General features: G+C 37.9%; 1 protein-coding gene across 1 annotated transcript; it reads right to left on the bottom strand.

Moving 5' to 3' along the window:
* Positions 1–4,251: 4,251 nt before the first annotated feature.
* Positions 4,252–20,969, bottom strand: Fuca2 (alpha-L-fucosidase 2). The gene is made up of 7 exons (XM_005334850.5): positions 20,665–20,969; positions 18,095–18,282; positions 15,494–15,833; positions 12,838–13,048; positions 12,267–12,457; positions 6,631–6,739; positions 4,252–4,583 (listed from the first exon to the last, which is right to left on the bottom strand). Exons 1-7 carry the CDS (start codon positions 20,886–20,888, stop codon positions 4,443–4,445), a joined length of 1,404 nt encoding a protein of 467 aa, XP_005334907.2. The 5' UTR covers positions 20,889–20,969; the 3' UTR covers positions 4,252–4,442.
* Positions 20,970–21,689: the final 720 nt, after the last annotated feature.

Below are 21,689 nucleotides of genomic sequence, written 5' to 3'. Positions count from 1 at the left end.
GGAACATATATAATGGGCATGCATGTCTTCCAGCAATATTTACCCAGGATTTCATCAGAGAAAATTTGAGAATAAACAGGGGCGGTTTTATAAGAACACGTTTGATCAACTGAAAGTTATTACTTGGAATCATCTGCATCTGTACAGTTGTGGCTGTTGGAAAGATAGCAAGGTAAAACCATATGTTTTTAAAATTATTTGTGTTAGGCATTACTAGTTTACTTTCTAGTAATACTAGAGTTGCTTTGTCAGACACTTAGTATGCTTAATCTATAAAGTTATTTGAAACAGATTATTATATACACATATTTTAGACATTTTAACTTATAAGTATTCTTTATTTGCCAGTGATTTTTCATAGGACCCGGGCCTTTTCTAACTTCAGTATGCGCTGCTGAGCTGGAACACTGGTGGTGGAGTGATTAGCAGAACTGCCTTCCAGTGGAGGTCCACTGTAAGTGTTCTATAATTGTCTTTCCTACACAAATCACATGGATTTCATTGCATGGCTGTGAACCAGAGGGGCAGAATTTTTGTACATTTTTATTGTAGTTCTCTCCAGTTTGTTAGTACTGTTTTGCCTACACTTAACCAATAGCATTTTTAACATTTGGGCGATATTTTATCTGTTCTTTCTGAAGTATTAAACTTGGCTTTCACAGCAACTATAACTCTTCAACATTCATCAACTAATATAATCATAAAAATAAAATGTCAACTTGCATAATCAATTTAGCAACCATATTAGTTTCTCAGGGCTGCTGTAAAAAATTACTATTAACTGGGAAGCTCAAGACAACAGATATGGTTAGAAATTCAAAATCAAGGTATCAGCAAAGCCACACTTCCACTGCAGGCTCTAGGGAAGATCCTTCTAGTCTTTCCTTGCCTCGTCCAATCTCTGGTGGCACCAAGCATTCCTTGATTTATGTAGTTGCATAACCCTAAATCTCTGCTTTATCTTCATAAGGCTTTATGTATCTCTGTGTCCTTTTCTAAAGTCTCTTTTAAGGATACTGGCATTGTATTTAGGACCTACCCACATCTACTATTTGCTTGTCTCAATCCTTAATTACATCTGTAAAAACACCATTTCCAAGTGAGATCATGTTCATAATTGTTGAGAACACTATTCAACTTATGATAGTCACATACTCAACTAACTTTTGGTTTATACATATTTTAGCAACTGGAAATGGATGAGCTTACCAAATAAAAACCTAAAGCTTGTCCTGGGCATCAATCTGTCTATTTTTTACAAGGAAATGAACAGTATCAGTTAATCTGATGATTAAATGGAGATGACTTTAAACTGTCTCTACTTTTATACTTTCAAACTTGCATAAATATGCTTGTTATTATATATGTATAAAAGTTTTATATGGGCATTTATTTTATCTAGAAATTAAGAAGATTCTTATCTAACCAAGTTTTTCACTTAGCCAAAATGAAATGAAGGTTTATTATAATTCATATTTATTTGTAGTCTGACCTCTAAGAGCAATTACATTCTTCAATATGGCACTCAGAAGAAAATGAGATAAATCTTATTAAATTGATATTCATTTTTTAAATGGCAAAACAAACATCAATGTCTATATTATTCAATCTAAAACTTTGCCTTTAATATATACTTTGGTTTACTCTGCCTTTAATATATAGTCATTAAAAGTAAATCAGAAATTACCTGAAATTCAAGTAAGGCAAATTTGTGCCTATGAGCAACTCTAGGAAAAGGATTAATTAGTGAAAGGATAAAAAACTATTGGGTTAGATAGGTAGTGAAAGGTCTGATTTCTAACCATCCTCAATCCTTGCCTTCCATGCCTCAGATCATTTTAAGAATTTGGAGTGTTTCAAATCCTTGTTATAATAGTATAATAGTGTTCCCTCCAAATTATTCACCTGGAACCTCTGAGTATTAGCTCACTTGGAAATGTTGTCTTTACAGTTGTAATTTACCCAGTGGTAGTACATTTCACATATAAACAAGATATACTTTAAATAAATCTAAATTTAGATCTATACTTTTTTATATATAGTCTGGTTATTGGCAAAACATCAGCACTTCTGAATACTGAATTTTTTTCATATAGCTCCCTCATAGCTACTCATTTACTAAACCCTGTCTCTAACTATGATTTCCTGAAGTATTTCCATTTTTAGCATAACTTCATTCTTAATTTTAAGAGGTCAAGATGGGCAGGTGTTTTAGTCAACGTTTTCACTGTTGTGACTAAAAGGCTCAACCAGCACAATTGTAGAGGGAGAAAAGTTTATTTGGGGGCTCACAGTTTCAGAGGTCTCAGTCATAGAAGGCCGATTCCATTCTGTGGGGCTCCAGGTGAGGCTGAACATCATGGTGGAGGAGTATGGCACAGGGAAGCAGTTCACATGGTGATCAGAAAGCAGTCTTCACTTGCCAGATACAAAAACACACCCCCAATTCCCATCTCTAGTCACACCCCACCTGCCTCTAGTTACCAGTAATCCCATCATGGATTAATTTGCTGATTAGGTTGAGGATATGACCCTATCATTTCTCCTCCAATCCTTCTTGTATTGTCTCTCTCTCGAGTTAGGTTTTGGGAGACACCACATCTAAACCATAAAAGCAAGGTAGGAATTTAAGCAATTCAGAAATTTTGGGCTCAAGAATAATTTCTTCAAACAGCTAACCCTACTTTTGCCTTTAGATTACTGTTAGTACCATTTGGTTGGATTTTGTTTTGTCATTTTCCTTTATGTATTATTTTATTTGTTGGTTTCTTTTTCTTTTTTTGTGTTGTTTTTCTTCATATAGTGTTTGGAATCATGAAAATCTACATACAGTGGATCTCTAATAAAAGGTTAATCGGGATTTAGGAACTACTGAAATATTTATCCACATAAATTCTTTGGCATAGCTTCAAATATTTAATAATTGCAGCTGAATCCCAGCTACTTGAGAGGTAGAGGCAAGAATGTCACTTGAGCCCTGAAGTTTGAGGTCAGCCTGGGCAACATAGTGAGACCCTGTCTCAACAAGAAAAAATAATGGTTAGTTTCAAGAACCTCAACAATGAGTAATTTTAAAAATAAAGTTTTCAACCTTGGCATGATTTTAGGAAATAAAAATAATGTTTAATCTCACTATTTGAAGGACTTTTTTGAAACACATTTCTACATTTGATTGTAGCAAAGTGGAATCTATAGTATTTCAAATAAAGATAGGGCCATATAAAACATCTTTTGTTGAGGGGAATGAGCTCCTTAATCAATTTTCATTAAACTTACATTTGAAAAATCATAATTATTTTTGTCTCCTTCTAAGAGATGATCTGAATAGGTTTCCTAATTTTCAAATGGGTTTTCAACTTCAATTTGCTTGAAGGTAAATACAGTAAACAAATGTATGAATTTAAGTTGGCCTTCAGATTAACTCATCTTCAAAAATAGGCCCACACCTCAAATCTCATACCTCTTTCTAACCTCTCTTTCTGCAGGGGAAAAAAATTGGAAGACTGTGTTCTAAAATATTAGTAGTGCCAATCTGAGTAGCAATTTCATCTTGGAGAATTTGTTTTAAAATATCTATAATAAACATGTATCAGTTTTATAACTAAGAGGGAAAAAGACTATTACTGGATATATTGGAAATACACATTGGGCCAAATTTATTAAATACCTGTATTATTATATGCTAGGGTTGCCGTAACAAAACAAGACACATACACACACACACACACACAATTGCCTAGATGGCTCAAACAACAGAAATTTATTTTCTCAGTTCTGGTAGCTGGAAGTCCAACATCAAGATATTGGCAGATTTGGTTGGTTTGATGCTTCTGTCTGGGCTTGCAGATGGTGACCTTCTTGCTATGTTTTTACATAGCTTTCCTCTGTGCTCTTGCATCTCTGGTACCTCTTTCCCTTATAAGGACACCAGTCCTATTGAATTAGGGCCCTGCCCTTATGACCTCATTTAATCTTAATTATCTCTTTATAAATCTCTATTTCCAAATATAGTCACGTCGGGGGTTAGAACCTTCAACATAAGAATGGTGGGGTGGGGGGACACACACAATTTAATCCATAGCACCACTAATTCCCAAGCAAAACTAAAAACAAAAAATAATTCTACCTCTGACACACATGGAAATGAATTCAATGTGAAGAGGAAAAACTTAAATGGTAAAGTGCAGTGAAAGTTAAAATGATACCATGAGTAATTTAGGCAACAGGGAGAAAAGGGAACAGAGAGCTGTGTTTTCTAATTACTTGATTTTTTTTATTTGTTTTAATTAGTTACACATGACAGTACAATGACGTTGACATATCATACATTTGAGTCAGATGGGATAAAATTTTATATTTGCTTTCTCCACATAGTATAATCACAGACACCTATCATTTCCTAGTGTTAGAGCTAACTGCAGCATGGGTCTCTCTGCTGCATGTTAGGTCACGTTAGTTAGAGCAAGAGCCCAGCCCCAATTGCAGGGCATCTGAGGAAAGCTTAGCTGTGGCAGTTCTACCATAATGCCATCTGGCTTTGAAGAAATCCAGTTAAGCTGCTTTCCGTGTCCCAGTAGTTTTACCTGAAATTAGAAACATTAGACATACAATGTCTCCAGATGCATCTCTCAGATCCACCCACTTTTTGGGGAGAAGAAGTGATTGATATTTCTAAAAAAGCACCACTAACAGAAGATTCTTTTGTTTTGGTTTTTTGTTTGTTTGTTTGTTTGTTTTTGTCCCAGGGATTGAACTCCAGGGGCACATGATCACTAAGCCACATCCCCAGCCCTATTTTGTATTTTATTTAGAGACAGGGTCTCACTGAGTTGCTTAGCACCTCGCTTTTGCTTTTGAGGCTGGCTTTGAACTCTTGATCTTCCTGCCTCAGCCTCTTGAGCCACTGGAATTACAGGCATGTGCCACCAGGCTCAGCAGAAGATACATTTTTACCTTTCGAGAGTTACAAGTTTTAAGTCAATTCAGTGAATACATCTTTTTCCTTTATTACTCTCAAGAAGAAAATAAAATTGTACAAAGATTGGGGGAATCAAAATTGTGAAGCTTGAATGAAGTGTCCAAGGAGGGGAAATGCCAAAGAGAGAATCAGATAGAAAAAGACTGGAACCATTTTGCCCAACCAAGGCCTGCCCAGTGCTTACACTGAATGTTTGGAGAAACAACTCTCTTCTTTAGCCACTGTTTCTTCCCAGGTTTTCTAATAGCCTCCACTAATCAATAATATATAAATTTAATCAGTTACTGCTGTAATTGTTTCACAGCCTTAATTTTCGTTATGCTAAGTGGATTAAAAGAAGTTATTCCCTACATATGCTAAGAGTATTTTGAACCATAACTTTCTCAGATGGATCAACATAAGAACAAAATCCTTCTACTTTTATTTTTTGCTGTCAAAAAGTCTTCCACATGCTAGATAAACAGTCTACAAGAAAATATTCATCAATAACTTCATATTAATTGACTCATAGGCCACAACCCTTTTTAGTTTTATTTTGAATCAGGATCTCATTAAGATGGCCAGACTGGCATTGAATTTGTGATCCTCTTACTTTAGCCTCCCAAATAGCTGAGATTACAGGCATGCACCACCACACCCAGCATCCCATGTACTTTTAAATAATAATACTAACTGATGCCAAAGAAAACGTAGATAAACTTAAATAATGTCATATCCAGACTTTAAAGGTGTCCTTAAATTTTAGATTTGAACTCATTTCTGCCTGATAACCATAAGTGTCACAAATGTGGAAAGTGACACAGAAAGGCTTATTTGGGCAACTCAGCTCCAAAGGAATCAACATCTTAAAGAACAAGCCATAAAATATGTCAAAATGGACTGACTACCAGACCTGGTGGTTACAACAGTTAGTTTAAAATAGTAGGGTAATAACCAGGCCACGGTGCATGCTTGTCATTCCAGAGGCTTGGGAGGCTGAGGCAGAAGGGTTAAGAGTTCAAAGCCAGCCTCAATAACTTAGCAATACCCTAAGCAACTTAGCAAGACCTTGCCTCTAAATAAAAAATATTTTTCAAAAAGGGCTGGGGCTGCGGTTATGACTCAGTCGTATAGCGCTTGCCTAGCATGCATGAGGCACTGAGTTTGAGTCTCAGCACCACATATAAATAAATAAATGAATAAATAAAGGTTCATCAACATCTTTAAAAAAAACCCAAAGGGGTGTAAGCTGTGGATGGGGCTTAGTGGTTAATTGCCCATGGATTCAATCCTGGATATCAAAAAGAAAAAAGTAGGGCCATGACATCTTAAATCATAAATCAGATGCGTTCTGGGCTGGGATGTCAGAGGAAGCACTTGAATATCAATTTTATGGAAAAAAAATCAGTAAACTTGAACAATGTAAAATGACTGAAGAACAATATCTATTTTATATTGATATGCATGGAGATGATATATCTGTTGTAAGTTTAATTTTCTTAGGAAGAATTTGAAAAAATTTTGGCCAAACATTTGCAATTGATGAAGCTCATTTAAAAATTATTCTTATTAGATATAAGAGGAACATATATAAGGCTCCCCTTCAAATTAAAACAAGTTATGTTCTCATCAGGATATTTTAGTCAGCAACTTAAAGGAACACTTCCTCTTACCTCTGTTTCCCCCAGAATACCTCTGGGTTGGCCAAGAAACAGGTGTCCTGAGGCGGGCCACTTAAGGAAGATGGCATAGACTAATTTTTCCTTAGGTTTAGATGTATACCTGGTTAAAAGAAAAAATAGAAAGCATAGTAACAAGTTACATCCTATGTTATTCCTTCTTTATAGGTCAGGTCTAGAATTATCTTAGAAATAATTCTATATGCATTTACCAAGGTCTCTGCTAAAAAAGAAGGAATGAAAATAGCCCCCTGGTTGTATAAAAAGCACTCTCTCCACTCCTCTAGTACTAAAAGGAAGTGCTTGGAAGAAAATAATTTTCTTTGGCTAGTATTCTTTTCAGACTGCTCTCATGGAACTGGAAAAGGGGTAAGAATGAACTAAGTGTAGGACACAAGAACTAGATAGCTTTCCACCTGTTAATTCAAATCGTCCCAGGTATGCATGTGTCATCTGTGTATTGTGCTCAGTTAGGGATCCAACAAGAACAGCACTCAGCTAGTTTACAGTAAAATTTTTAAATTAAGACTTCCGTTTTAGACATACAGCTTTACTATGCTCTACATCCAAATGGAAACAGACATGGAAAGGTCATCCATATGGCATTAAAGCCAAGAAAATGGATGAGATCAACTTTGGAATTAAGAACTAGAGAGAAAATAAAAGCCCAAAGAGTAAGTCACAGGACCTTCAAGATTCAGAGGTTGAGAAAATCAGGTGGGATCAACAAAGAGGAACAGCCAAGAGGTGCAATGAAAACCAAGAGAAATGGCAGTCAGCTGAGGCAAATACTACCAATATGTTCAGAAAATGAGAAACTGGGCATTAACCACCAGAGGTTACAATGGGACTTGGCAACAGCAACTGTGAGGAATGTTGGGAGTGGAAGTCTGACCAGAGAGAGTTCAAGAGAAAAATTGGAGCAAAAGGTTGGAGATTCTTTCAAGATATTTTACTAGAAAGGAAAGAATGGGCAGGTAGCTGGAAACATAAGCAGAGTCAAAAGCACTTTATTAAAATGAAAGAAATAACATGTTCATATGCTGATGAGAGCAGATTTAGAAAAAAGGAGTAAACTGAAGTTGCAATCAGAAACTAGTTTTAAAATCTACTCCAGTAAAATAGAAAATTGTGAAGACATTGACAAATTTCTAGAGACATATGGCCTACACAAATGGAATCAAGAGGACACAGAAATTTTAAACAGATCAATTTCAGACAATGAAATTGAAGACACTATCAAAAGCCTACCAACAAAGAAAAGCCCAAGATCAGATGGATTCTTAGCTAAGTTGTATAAGGCCAAAACTAGACAAAGTCACATCAAGTAAAGAAAGCTTCAGATCAATATCCCTGATGAACATAGATACAAAAATTCTTAATAAAATCCTGGCAAATCACATACAAAAACATATTAAAATGATAGTGCACCATGATCAAGTGGGTTTCATTCCAGGGATGAAAGGCTGGTTCAACATACAAAAATTAATAAATGTAATTTATTATATGAATAGACTTGAGGACAAAAATCATGACTATTCAATAGATGCAGAAAAAGTATTTGATCACATTCAGCATCCATTCATGTCCAAAACAGTAAAAAACTAGGGATAATATGAACACACCTCAACATTGTAAAAGCTAAATATGCTAAACCTAAGGCCAACATCATTCTAAATGGAGAAAAATTGAAAGTATTCCCTCTAAAAACTGAACAAGACAGGATGCCCTCTTTCACCCCTCCTATTCAACATCTTCCTTGAAACTCTAACCAGAGCAATTAGACAAAAGAAGGAAATTAAAGAGATATGAATATGAAAAGAAGAGCTCAACTATCCCCATTTCTATATTTATATTTAGAATAAATAATATTTATTTATTTATAAATAAATATATATATATATATTTAGAATAAATATATAGTCTATATTTAGAAGACCCAAAAAAGCTAGAAGTCATAAATGAATTCAGCAAAGTAGGAGGTTATAAAACTAACATCCAAATAAGTTGCATTCCTACACACCAATGACGAATCAGCTGAAAGAGAAATCAGGAAAACTATCCCATTCACAATAGCCTCAAAAACAAACAACAACAACAACAACAAAGTGAATTAATTTAACAAAAATTAATTTGTAGAGGTGAAAGACCTCTACAACAAAAACTATAGAACACTAAAGAAAGTAATTGAAGAAGACCTTAGAAGAAGAAAATTTTTCTCCATTTAGAATGGTGTTGGCCTTAGTTTTAGTACATATAGCTTTTACAATGTTGAGTATGTTCATACTATCCCTAGTTTTTCTAGTGTTTTGAACATAAATGGATGCTGAATTTTATCAAATGCTTTTTCTGCATCTGTTGAGATAATCATGTGATTATCCCATGTTCTTCCACAGGTAGTATAGCAGATTAATATTGTCAAAATGGCCATACTGCCAAAAATGCTATACAGATTTAATGCAATTCCAATGTCATTCTTCATAGAAATATAAAAAGCATTCATGAAATTCATTTGGAAAAATTAGAGGCCCTTGCCAGGTGCAGTGGTGCATGCCTGTAATCCCAACAGTTCCAGAGGCTGAGGCAGGAGGATCTTGAGTTCAAAGCCAGCCTCAGCAAAAATGAGGCACTAAGCAACTCAGTGAGACCCTTTCTCTAAATACAAAAATAGGGCTGGGGATGTGGCTCAGTGGCCAAATGCCCCTGAGTTCAATGACCAGTACCCCCCCCCAAAAAAATGAGGCCCAGAATAGCCAAAGAATCCTTAGAAAGAAAAGTGATGCAGGAGGCATCACAATAGCAGACCTTAAATTATACTACAGACTTATATAACAAAAAGGGCATGGTATTGGCACACAGTAAAAATGGAGAATTGCTACAATATCCTTGAGTATAGGATTTAGGATGGGATCCTTAAAACAAGGATTAAGAGTGGGAGTGTAGCTCAGTGATATAGTCCTGGCTTAGCATGTGCAAGGTCCTGAGTTAGATCTCTAGCACCACAAAAAAAAAAAAAGCCCCCAAGAAATGACCTTAAATCAAAAGTGATATAAATTGACACTGTACATGTGTACACGTGTTTCTAGTGACAATTATCTTTCTAGGGGCAGCCAAGATGAGAGCTAAACTTAGAGCTTAACTTAACCAAAGCTGATTTTACATTAAGTGAATACAACAGAGAGGGCAAAGGAGCTGAGGGCATGTGCAGTGGATTTATTGCAGTGATGGACCAGAGATCTGACCCGGATAAGGAAGAAAAGAAAACTTGAGAGGGCTGAGGGACGGGGAAAATGTGATAGGATTAAAGACATTTGATCATTGGATTATAAATCCCTTTGGAGTCTGACAGGCTTTGTGGAGTGAGCTGAGATATAAGAATGTTTCAAATTAAAACCATGGAAAATGTGCAGCAAAATCTAAGTTGTAACCAAAGGAAAGGGTAGCAAAGGTAGAATAGACAAAATCCCTAGGAGAGAGGTCACACAGCAAGTTAGAACTGTGAATAGATAAAGTAAAACCATTAAGAAGTATTTTAAAAATTGTTCTGGGAACAGGGATAGTGAGCTAAGGCTAAACTCTCAAAGGATTTCAAGGTTTGACCTGGGAATATGTAGATGACCATAGCAGAAGGAGAGGCAGGGCTCTTGGGAGCTCTTCTGAGAATAAGAAGAGCTCCCAAGAATGAGGAAGAAGGAGGGAGACAACTCAGCTTCAGAGGTCACATCAAATATTTTGTATTTTACTTTTTTAGTTATTGCAACACCACTCGATAGATAATACTAATGATTGTGAAATTAAAAACATAGAAGCAAATTCCAAAATTAGATTTAAACTATCTGTAATATGAAGAATTGGCACTGAGTTCTCATTAGGGTTTCTCCAAGATCCAACATGATAAAAAAACACCTTTTTTTCAATTATTTGTCTCTGAATAGATTGCCTTTCTTTATTTTCTTCAGAGAGTTGACTATAGGTTTTAAGTTATAAGTTAAGTACGATTGAGCAAGAACATTTAGTTTAACCTTCTGATTCATATTTGATCAGGAAGCACTCATTAGGTGGCATTGGGGTGCAATTTTAGAACTTCACTGACTGCACTTATGTATGCATATGAAGGCCCCACATCAAACACCATTAGGTTTGCAGTGTAATTTGGGTACTCATTGGCACATAGAAACTTCCCAAGATCAGGTAGAAACTTGAGGAAAAACTTTTATGGAAGATATTAGTTAAAGAAAATTAAGCAAGTTAATTTCAAAGAAACATCAGGTTTAGATTTATTAGCATAGTATAAACAAGTAACACATTTTTTAATCAATAAGAATAATGCTGTTGTTTGAGACTGATTTTTTCCAATTTTTTAATTGTGGTAAGATATAACAAAATTTATCATCTTAAATTTGTTTAAGTGTACAGCTCAGTGTTATTAGATACATCCATAATGTTATGCAACTAACACCACCATTCATCTCTAAAACTCTCTTCATCTTATAGAACTCAGCTCTGTACCCATTAATCACTTCCCACCTCCTCTGCCCCACCTCCCACCAACTACCATTCTAATTTCGGTCTCTGAGTTTAACTACTGCAGATATCTCGCAAAATGGAATCATTTAGTATTTGTCTTTTGGCTTATTTCACTTTACATAACAACATGAATGTTCATCTATATGTAACATATGTTGGAATTTCCCCTTTTCAAGGCTCAATAATATGTGCATACCACAGTATATGTACATGACACCTTTTGCCTATCCATTCATCAGTCAATAGACTCTTGGATAGCTATTGTGAATATAATTCTGCTATAAACATGGATGTGCAATAAGTTAGTGAGTGGTAAAGCACTTGCCTGGCACATATGAGTCCCAGAAGTAAAACTCAAGGGTCATAGGTTAATTCTATGATTTATTTTTTGAGGAATTGCCATACTGTTTTCTACAGTATCTGTAACATTTTACATTCCCTCTAACAGTACTCAGGGGTTCTAGTCTCTCCACATCCTCATCAACACTTACTTGCTTTCCCTTTTTTGATAGTAGCCATCTTAGTGGACGTGAGGTAGTACCTCATTATGGATTTTACTTGCATTTCCCTAATTATTATGATATTAAGTATCTCATTTTGTGCTTGTTGGCCATGAGACAAATTACACCATTACAACTGTTATCTCAGTAGGGAGACAAGATACCTGGTGCTTCCTACTTGTATTGGACATCTTCCCCAAAACCTCTGTAATTTGGATTTTTTTCTCCTCCCTTGGATATCTCTTGCTTGCTAATATGATAGGATATAACATCTGCAAAAATTAGAATTTACTGATGCTTCAACAGTAGTCTGCTTTAGATTAACCACTCAGCATTTTCAACTTATTTAAATGGCTCTTATAAGAGCTGACAACTTTGGGCTAAAATTTGTCCATCCCTAGGATATATCTAGAATTTGAGAAACATTAAGTATTCAAAAATATGCTAATAATTCTTCTTCTCTTTGTATTTGAGTAAAGTTGGAAAGTGCTTTGGATGGGTAATATCATCCGATTTCCCTTATTATTCTGCTCTTATTTTTATCTTTGAGAAATTTAAATGCCTTCCTCTATCAAATGGAACTTGGTACCCAGAAAAACTTACCACACATCTGGGGTGACACTGTCATTCTGGGATCGCCACGGGTGGGTTTCATAAATGGCTTCCCCATTGACTTTTAGCCAGGTCCCCATTTGCCTTAATCGCTCCTCAAAAATTGCAGAAATGGTGCCATCTAGTGTGGGTCCAATATTCATCAAAAGATTTCCTCCACATGCAACTGTTTGCACAAGTTGCTAGAGAATTAAGAATAAATACAGTTCTTAGGTTTACAAAAATTCATCTTTCATGTGTTAATACATCATAATTTTCTGTGTACATACAGTCACTATCCAGAAGAACAAACCTAGACATAGAGTAATGTCCTGTGTTTGCAGGTCATCAAGCTACCCCACTTGTAAGAAATTGTTCCCATACAACCTCACTATTAAGAACATGGGCTAATGCTGTAGCTCAATGGTGGAGTGCTTGCCTAGCATACTTGAGGCACTGGGTTTGATCCTCAGCACCACATAAATATAAAATAAAGATATTGTGTCTGTCTAAAACTAAAAAAAAATTCAAAAAAAAAAAAAAAAGAACATGACAATAATGGCCATCATACATTTTACCGTACCTTTACCAACTCTTCAATTGTAAAATAGTCGCCAATGTCAGCATTCCTCCTATAGCCCCAGGAAAACTTGTCTATTGTCATACAGTTTTCCCACTTATGTGGCAAAAGGTGTCCTGGGTTATATCGATCACTGCAGGTATAGTAGCCACCGTGCTTACAGATGCAACCAGCTCCCCAGCGATCATTGGTGACTACTGTGTCCCGAACTGGGCTGAAATGAGAAGTATAATTTTTTTCAAAGACAATGAGTCTTATATGCAAAAGGAAATGTCACTGAAAAGAGGTCTAGCCAAAATCCATTCCTGAAAAATGAACACAGAATGACAGAGTGGGACCCCAAAGTGCTGAAGTCAAATAGACCCAGGTTGATTGGAATTCTGGCTCTGTCAACCTTCTAGCTCCAAGACCTAGAGCAGGTTTTCTAACTCCTCTGAATAACCAATTGCCTCATTATCATTAGAACAAAAATAATTGATGTAAATAGCCCAGTGCCCAGCACACACAGCACTTACAAGAGCATTGTACTATTATTTGAAGCTCTGCCTCCCATACTGTGAATGGCACCCCAAACTAGATTTATACTCAAGATATTTTTCTCCAATAATCTCAAATGTATATTCTAACCTTTCTCCTCTAATTGTGCTTAGTATTTTAGAATCTCAGAAAAATAAACTGTTTAAATCATGTGAAATAACTTCACAACATTTCTTATCATGATTGGTAGTTCACACAGAAGGAACTCACTGCACTTAAAGGAGGCAAATTTTTTTCCTTTTGCCACAAGGAATACATTTAACCATTAACAACCTCTTTACTTTCTACTGTTTAATTTAAATGCATTTTAATACAGCTCATAACAGGGCTTTGTGTCAATTCTTTTCAGATCAAGTCAGATACAACTTCTTGAGGATAAATTAAAGGTCATTGCCCCCTAAAGCTTGTGCTGTATCAAAAACAAATGTCCCAATCTTCAACATCGCAGACATGACAAGTTGGGTGTGTCTTAGGAGTTGATCCATTTTGCTCTGAGAACATAATCCTGATGTGAATGTAACTGAGACATGAATTTATTCAGAAAAATGTTTTTCCATTGTTTTCAAAATATTTGTTGTAAATGACAGAAATTCCTTTGCTAAAGATGAAAATCTTCCTCCTCTACAAGATATTTAGCACCTCTAAAGAGGCAGTTTTGATTCACAAACCAAAGGAGATGGCTTCCAGTCCTTTTCCTTGGAAGGAGCACCTGGAAGCACTTTCACTTTTGGTATCAAGAGTTTTCCAGAACATGTACTTATGTGCTTTGTAGACCCAGGAAGCAAAAGCAGAAGGCTTCCTGACTTTACTGCACAGTATCAAGTGCTTACAAATGTAAATGTGGTTCCCATGGTTCTAATGGAGGAATTCAGTAAGAGCTCCCAATTCACACAGGACAGTCTTGAATGCTCAAGAAAGTAACAGGAAAGAAGGGGAAGAGGTGAGAATACTGAGGATGAGTGGAAAGAGAAGACAGACAAGGTTGATTCTGACAGACCGGCAAAGATTATCAGAAGGTAGGATGATAAAAAGAAGCAATTAGAGGAAGTGAAAATGTAATCAAAATGTAGTACAAGGTCCTTAACAGATCAAAAGAATTGATTAAAAGAGGGACCCACAAAAATAATACTTCTAAAGTTTTTGATTCTTTGATTTTTAGTCTGACTTCAAAATCAGAAAACAAAGTTGTATTTAATTCCTGATTTGTTTACTTCTGATAATTTCAAGTGAATATGGATACAGCTAATAAGTGTTATTTATAATGATTTCCTTCCCTGATAAGGGACAGACAGACTTGAGCAGTGAAAACATGAGGTTAAGGGAATAATTCTGTAAATGGGTCCTTCTTGCCAACCCCCAAATGCTTTCCCTTTAAAAAACAACAACAACAAAAAAAAAAAAAAAAAAAAAAAAAAAAAAAACCAATTTACCTGCAGCCCTGTCTGGCTTAGACAGGATGTCTCAGCAAATTACCTATTATCTGAAGGAGAAATGCAGGCACAAAATGTCATAAGAAGAATACAAGTCCCTGTGAAGTGGAGGCACTTTTGTGACCCTAACACAGTCTTAACCCCAGAACTCAAGGAGGTAAGGATCATTCCTTCTAAGCATAAAATCTTCAAGAACAGGTTCCAAATAAAATTAGTCAGCATTGTCCAAAGTGACCTAGAGTTGTCATGACAGTGGGGACTTGAAAGTCTAATATCATCCTGCTATCAGTCAAAAGTCAAGAAGGTGGATCTGGGGGGCACTCTGGAAACTTCCCTTGGAACCCCCAATAGAACTAGACAGCAGGAGAGGCACACTGTCGCTCTATTCTCTGAAAGGACCCATTTTTCTCCCTTAAGAGTGTTCCCCTTTCCTATTCTTCCTAAAAAAAAACTTGTGCCTGTAACTCTGAGTGACATGTCTGAAATCTTTCTTTCTGACTTGATCACAAGAATAGGGGATTTGGAGGAGCGGTCTCTGTGCGGCCTCAGTTTCTTGGCAGACCCCAACCCTGTAACACTTTCCATACCACAAGTGAGCCTAAAAGGAAATATTTCAAGAAGTATGTAAATTTAAATGCTATATACAAATTAGGAGCTCTTGGGAAATTACAGGCACCTAGTAGCACACATACCTTTCATTGTACAGCCAGGCTAAGAAGTTTGTGCTGTTCCAGTAGTTATCTGGTGCCCCTCCATCTCCATCTGACCACAGAACCTCAGGCTGGTACTTTTTCACCAACTCATAGAGCTCAGGCAACATCTTAGAAATTGGAAATTTTTGCTTACGGAAGGAACTGGATTCATCTTCAAGGAAGAGTGGATGAAACCATTCAAAAAGGGAATAGTACAGTCCAAAATGCAAGTCAGTTTTGTTCCTGATGGCCACTTCCAGTTCCTTGACAATGTCTCTCTTTGGTCCCTCATCCATGGCATTCCAGTTCCAGGAATACTCTGAACCCCACAAAGTAAAGCCTGAAAGGTGACATTAAAACCCTTTGTAAGCATTGTCAATTTCACTTCAGTAAATTTCCACTCATAAAAATGCCAAAACAACTCAGATGCAATATATAAATAACTACTTAAACAAGTGACAATTGTTTAGCATTTTTTCATAGTTTAGCATTTCTTTTTCATATTTTGTTCTTATAAGAGAAACAAATGAGAATTTAAACAAAATGGAACCTCAATCTTTTAAAACATCACTCAGGGTATACTGTAAGGTCTGTATAGTGTGATCTCTTTTTTTCTCCTTAGGATTTTGAGATCCTTGAGGGGCAGCATCATGTCTGCAGTGCTCCCCTCTATACTCAGCCAACTGTCAGCTCAAGATCAAAGCAAAATAAACCAACAACAGCAGGTCACTTCTAAGATGGGGACATCTTCCACACCCACGAGCTACAACAATGACCACCACTGTTTTCAATGGAGTTTCTGAGATGATGCATTCCTACAATTTTCTTATGTGACTTCTTATCCAAACGTGGAGGTATAATGCTTGGTTGTAGGATTGTCTGTTTTAGCATAGTGTGATTCTAGAACACTAGGGATCCATATGTAAACAATCTCCTTGATCTTGACAATTCATTTAACCAAGAAGCAGAAAAGACACCACTTCCCAGTAGTTTCATGCTACCCACCATTTGGAACCTCACCCTACTCTAAACACAGAAGTAAATAATGTTTTTAGTTGTAAGTTGGACACAATATGTTTATTTATTTATTTTTATGTGGTGCTGAGGATCAAACTCAGCACCTCGCACATGGTAGGCAAGCAGAATACCGCTGACCACAACCCCAGCCCCAAAAGTGAATAATTTACCAATTAAATAGTTGAGAAAATAGTAGTATACCATTACCCAAGTATTTTGAAATAATAAATATTTTAATGGGAATGTGCATTTTGATTGCTAGTTGTTCTATATAAACATGTTCAAAGAGAGATATAAACTGAAATGCTTAAGAAACAACATGAAAGACTCTTAGAATCATAGGTATCATGTTATTGTTCTAGTCAAGTCTAAGATTGAGTCTCTCTTCAGATTTATTTCAAGAAGTTTTTAAAATAGTTTGCACTTATTCCAAAGACATTTGAGGTAAGCTTCAAAGGAGTGTTAACATTTGAGGTCTTAACTCAAATATTTTCAACTTGACATATCCTAACGTCAGGCAGTGCAGTGACCACTTGGATCTTTGAGTCAGTATCTCCACCATATGCTCACACAGTGTTGGTTCCTCCTAACGGGAACCAGTAGCACATTGTCCATGAGCAATAAAAATTGAGAATGTATAAATTTGGGCTGTGTCATCTCTCCTCACAGCTTGATTAAGATCATTGTGTTGTTGTTGGTGGTGGTGTTTTAATACACTCACTAAGTAATACTTTGTGCCATATAGGTTGGGGAAGTTCCTGGATATCAGGAAATCAACATGATCTCAAGAAAACACACTTAATAAAAATCCATCTCAGCAGAAATATCTATAAGGAAGAATCATGAAGCTTCAGACTGTGGCCAAAGGGGAAAATACTCTAAGATAATTCCAAATTTTTGTTCCTCCCTTCCTATTTCCTTTGTACTCCAAAAAAAACCAATTTCTTATATCAAGGCAAAGATGGTCATAGAAATGAAACTACCTAATGAATTATGAGGTTGGGACAATAAACTTATTGATGTGTCCTTGGTCTTATGATACTAAGTGGTAATGGGTGGAGCACAGTCTTAGTGTAGGACCACTGTGTTCTCTTTTAGATATTCTTCGACCAACTATGATATTTCTAGGCACCATAGCAGTTCCATAATCCTTTTCCCTCCAGGTAATCTATGTTGATCACTAGTAGCTCATCCACCATTTGTACCATGTGGCCACCTAAGAGTTAGTCAAAACTGCAGTCAAGTTTATCAGTAATGTTGCAAGACTGCAGCATAGACTTCATGGTGTCTTCACAGAAAGTATTCAGAGGGAAGAAAGGTAAGTATGCAATTCCTCTGGGAAACTCTCTCATCCCACTTCAATTGGCTTTAAGTAATGCTTGGAAACAACTGTGCATAGAATAAATTGTGGCCATCTTGTTCTGTGAAATATATGATCTGTCTGTATCCCTACTGTCTCTCAATTTAGGTAAAACATGGTCTTAAATGTCAATCTGGAGAACTGATCTCATAGGGACGACCTTGCTTTAGCAAAGGAATAACTTGTCAATTTCTGAGCATTGTCAGCATCTATGTGCACATTACCTTCATGATGTTTGGAAGTCAAGACAACGTATTTGGCACCAGAGGCCTGAAGAATATCTGCCCACTGATTTGCATTAAAGAATTTTGCTGTAAATAGTGGTGCAAAATCTTCATATTTAAAATCAGGAGGGTAATTATCTTTCATAAATTTCACAAACTTTGGTCTCTTTTCCTTTTGCCAATACCACCTATGGGAAGAAGAGCAGTAGCACATAAACAACACAAACATAACCATTTGAAATAATTGCCCTGGCTCCCTCTAGTATCTCCCAGATCCTCAAAAATTATCCAGATCCTCTTGGCTTCCCCATCAATTTCCCCATTGACTTTGTATTAAGAAAAGCTGATGTAAACCAAACTCCCCTCTCATTTTCCCTCTATTTCCACTGTGAAATCCTCTCAGCTCTGAAATTAAAGCATTCTGGACATCCTAGCTAGATATTTTCTTAGTTCTTCACTTTTAAATCACAATACCTAGAATGACCTTTAAATGCTTTGTAACACAAGAAACTAGGGCTTCAAAAGAGACAAACCCTACTATATTCAATAGCAGAAAACACGTTTTGGGTGTAAGATGAAAAAGAAGCAACAGTAAATAAGAAGATGCTGTTTTTAACAAGTTAACTCAGCCTTCAAGAATGACTTGTCACGTGTATTCATTCTGACCAAGAGTGAACTGAGCCTAAACTGCTTCCACAAGGCTGCACAAGGAAATGTACATCTAAAACACAAGAAATCAACCCAACAGTAACTTTCCTTACAAAACAGATGCAAGCTATATCTCAGACCCATCTTCTGCCTGTCTGTCACCTCTCTTTTTATAAGAATACTTCCACTGGATAAACAAATCCACAGTCAGCACTGCATCCCCAAAGATGACTAGGAGGCTCTTCTGGCTGTGAAGACTTCGCTGGTGAACATAATACATACTGAGTACTGCCCTGTGCCTGGTCCAAAGTCACATACATATTTTCCCAGCTTCCATGGTAGCTAGGACACAGAAGTGAGAACTATGCTGGCCAGTGAACCTTGTGGGAAAGGTGGCTTGGGGGTTTCTGGGAATGGTTTCTTTCCAAGCAAAAAAGACAAACAAGGCCTTCCTTCCTGCCTTTGGGCAAGACTGCAGGCTATGTGAGGTCTGGGATGCCTGGACACTATCATAAGACTATGAAGGACCAAGCCCTCAAACAGAGGCTGCATCTTTGATTCATCTGTGAGCCAACTACTTCTAAACTTCTTGTTCTGTGAGACAATAAAGTCCTATTATTACAACTTTAACCTGGGTTTTTGATGCCTTGAAATGAAAATACCACAAGTGATCTATGGTGCATTTTTACTATTTATTTATTTACTTATGCTGCTGGGGATTGAGCTCAGGGTCTCCAACATGCTGCTAATGCTCTGTCTCTGAGCTATCCCCTCAGCCAACATTCTTATCTTTTAAATTGAACTACAAGTTTGGCACAGTAGTGTAAACCTATAATAACAGCAACTGGGGATCCTCCTAACTCAACAGGAGGATCAAAAGTTCAAGACCAGTCTAAGCAAAAGGAGACCCTGTCTCAAATTTAAAAATAAAAAGGGCCGTGGATGTAGCTGGGAGGTAAGAGTATCAATAGGAAAAAAAAAAAGTGAACTACAAAAGAAATTGTGACAATCAGAAAGCTGAACACAAATATAAACATGTACACACTCATTTGAAGAGCTGAATATTATAAGCACTTAATCAAAAAAGGTGTGTGTAACCATTTATAAAATCACATGCACATTTCATATAAATCTCAAGATAAAATCTAACAAACGTTTTTGTGCAGCACCTTTCATATGGCAGTCTATTAATGATTTAAATGTTTTTGTTTTTTGAGACAGGGTCTCACTAAGTTGCCAGGCTAGCCTCCAACTCCCATCCTCCTGCCTCAGCATCTCTGGTGGATACACACCATCGGTCACACATTGGTGTGCTATGTTAAAATGCTATCATGTGTCACTCCAGAAACTTTTAAAGAAGGTTCTAGCTAGGCAGGGTGGCACACGCCTGAGATCCCAGCCACACTGGAAGCTAAGGCAGGAGTCCCCCGGAGTTCCAGGCCAGCAAGGGCAACTCAGTGACACCCGGTTTCAAAACAAAAACAAATGAAAGCCGTTCCACGTACACTTGGACCATACTTCAAGGCAAAACGACTGAAAGTGGGCAGGTAGCCGCCTAACAACAGTGGGACGTGAGTCGGAGGCACTGGTCTACCCGACACAAACTGGTTTTTCGGGTCGCTCCCCTTCATACATAGTGTCATGACTCCAGCTCGACCAGGGCAAGGCTCCAGGAGGTGAGGAGGTCGATCCAGGGTCGGTGTCTGGAAACTTGCAGTCACGAGGAAGGACTGTCCAGTGCTCTTGTAGCCCCAGGCGCTGTCAGGAAGTCATCAACCCCGGGAACCGAACTCTGGAACCGGCCAAGCGAAACTGACAAGCGGGCAGCCGTAGGCCCAGGCGTGCTGGGGCGCGCCCGGGGTCCTCGGTGGAGGGACAAAAAGCAGCGTGCAAGGAGACTGGGGTGGGGGGAGCGCACTCACCAGAACCATTCGCTGCCGAAGCTGGGCACGGAAAACACGCCCCAGTGGATGAGGATGCCGAACTTGGCCTGGTCGAACCAGGCGGGCAGTGGGCGGGCGTCCAGCGACTCCCAGGTCGGGTCGTAGGGTGCGGCGCAGCTGGCCGGGCCCGGTGGGGGTCGCAGAAGCAGCAGCAGCAATAGCGGGAGCGCGAGGCGCGTGCGCGCCAGCTCCCAGGACATCATGTCCCCGGGGCGGCGACGGTCCCGTCTGCACGCTCCCGCGGCCGCTGGAGCTTTGTACTTCCGCGTCTCCTGCCAAGTATGCTCTGCTACTGTCACCTGACCAAACCGGCCTCGGTCAGATGACGGACCATCCTCTCTCCCTGTGGGTTGGGTGTGCCCGCTTTGGGGCCCTTAAACTGAACCCAGGAGGGTTACCTGGTTCACTTGCAAAACTAAGAAGGCCAATTATTATCCCACAGCCAGCCCGAGAGTGCCTAGCTAAGACTCCCAGTCCATCTGCTTTGAGGAGAGAAAAGTTAAGTGTGGATGAGGGACCTGTGACCAGAGCTCTGCCCTCCATCTGATACTGAAAGGGACAGACATGAGTGGTGAGAACATGAGGTTAAGGGAATAAATCTATAAACTGGGCCCTCTGTGCTCATCCAAATGCTTTCCTTTCTACCTCTATCCCTAACTGGCTTACATCAATAGGATATGTTACATTCCTCAGCAAACTGCCTATTATCTGAAGGAGAAATGCAGGTGTAAAAAGTCATAAGAAGAGGACAAGTTAATCGGAAGGGGGACACTTTTGTGACCCTTACACAGACCTGACCCCAGAACTCAGGGAGATAAGGCCTAAGCATAAAATCTGTGAGAACAGATTCCAAATAGAAACAGTCAGCATTAGTCAGAGTGACCTGGAGTTGCCACAGCTGTGGGGACTTGAAAGTCTGACATCATCCTGCTGTCAGTCAAAAGCCAAGATGAGGACCCGAGAGAACTCTCTGGAAACTTCCCTGGGATGTCCAATGAAACTGG

The sequence above is a fragment of the Ictidomys tridecemlineatus genome, chromosome 8 (assembly GCF_052094955.1).
Source record: "Ictidomys tridecemlineatus isolate mIctTri1 chromosome 8, mIctTri1.hap1, whole genome shotgun sequence".
In the NCBI taxonomy this organism is placed as follows: domain Eukaryota; kingdom Metazoa; phylum Chordata; class Mammalia; order Rodentia; family Sciuridae; genus Ictidomys; species Ictidomys tridecemlineatus.
Note: the sequence above shows the minus strand (reverse complement) of the source record. Positions and strands in the feature narration are given on the sequence as shown.

Excerpts from the sequence above, each read along its gene's own strand:
- Fuca2 (XM_005334850.5), bottom strand. The coding sequence starts at position 20,888 with ATGATGTCCTGGGAGCTGGCGCGCACGCGCCTCGCGCTCCCGCTATTG. Across the intron at positions 18,283-20,664 it reads TTCGGCAGCGAATGGTTCTG|GTGGTATTGGCAAAAGGAAA; the intron begins GTGAGTGCGCTC and ends TTCTTCCCATAG. Across the intron at positions 15,834-18,094 it reads GACTTCCAAACATCATGAAG|GCTTTACTTTGTGGGGTTCA; the intron begins GTAATGTGCACA and ends GTCACCTTTCAG.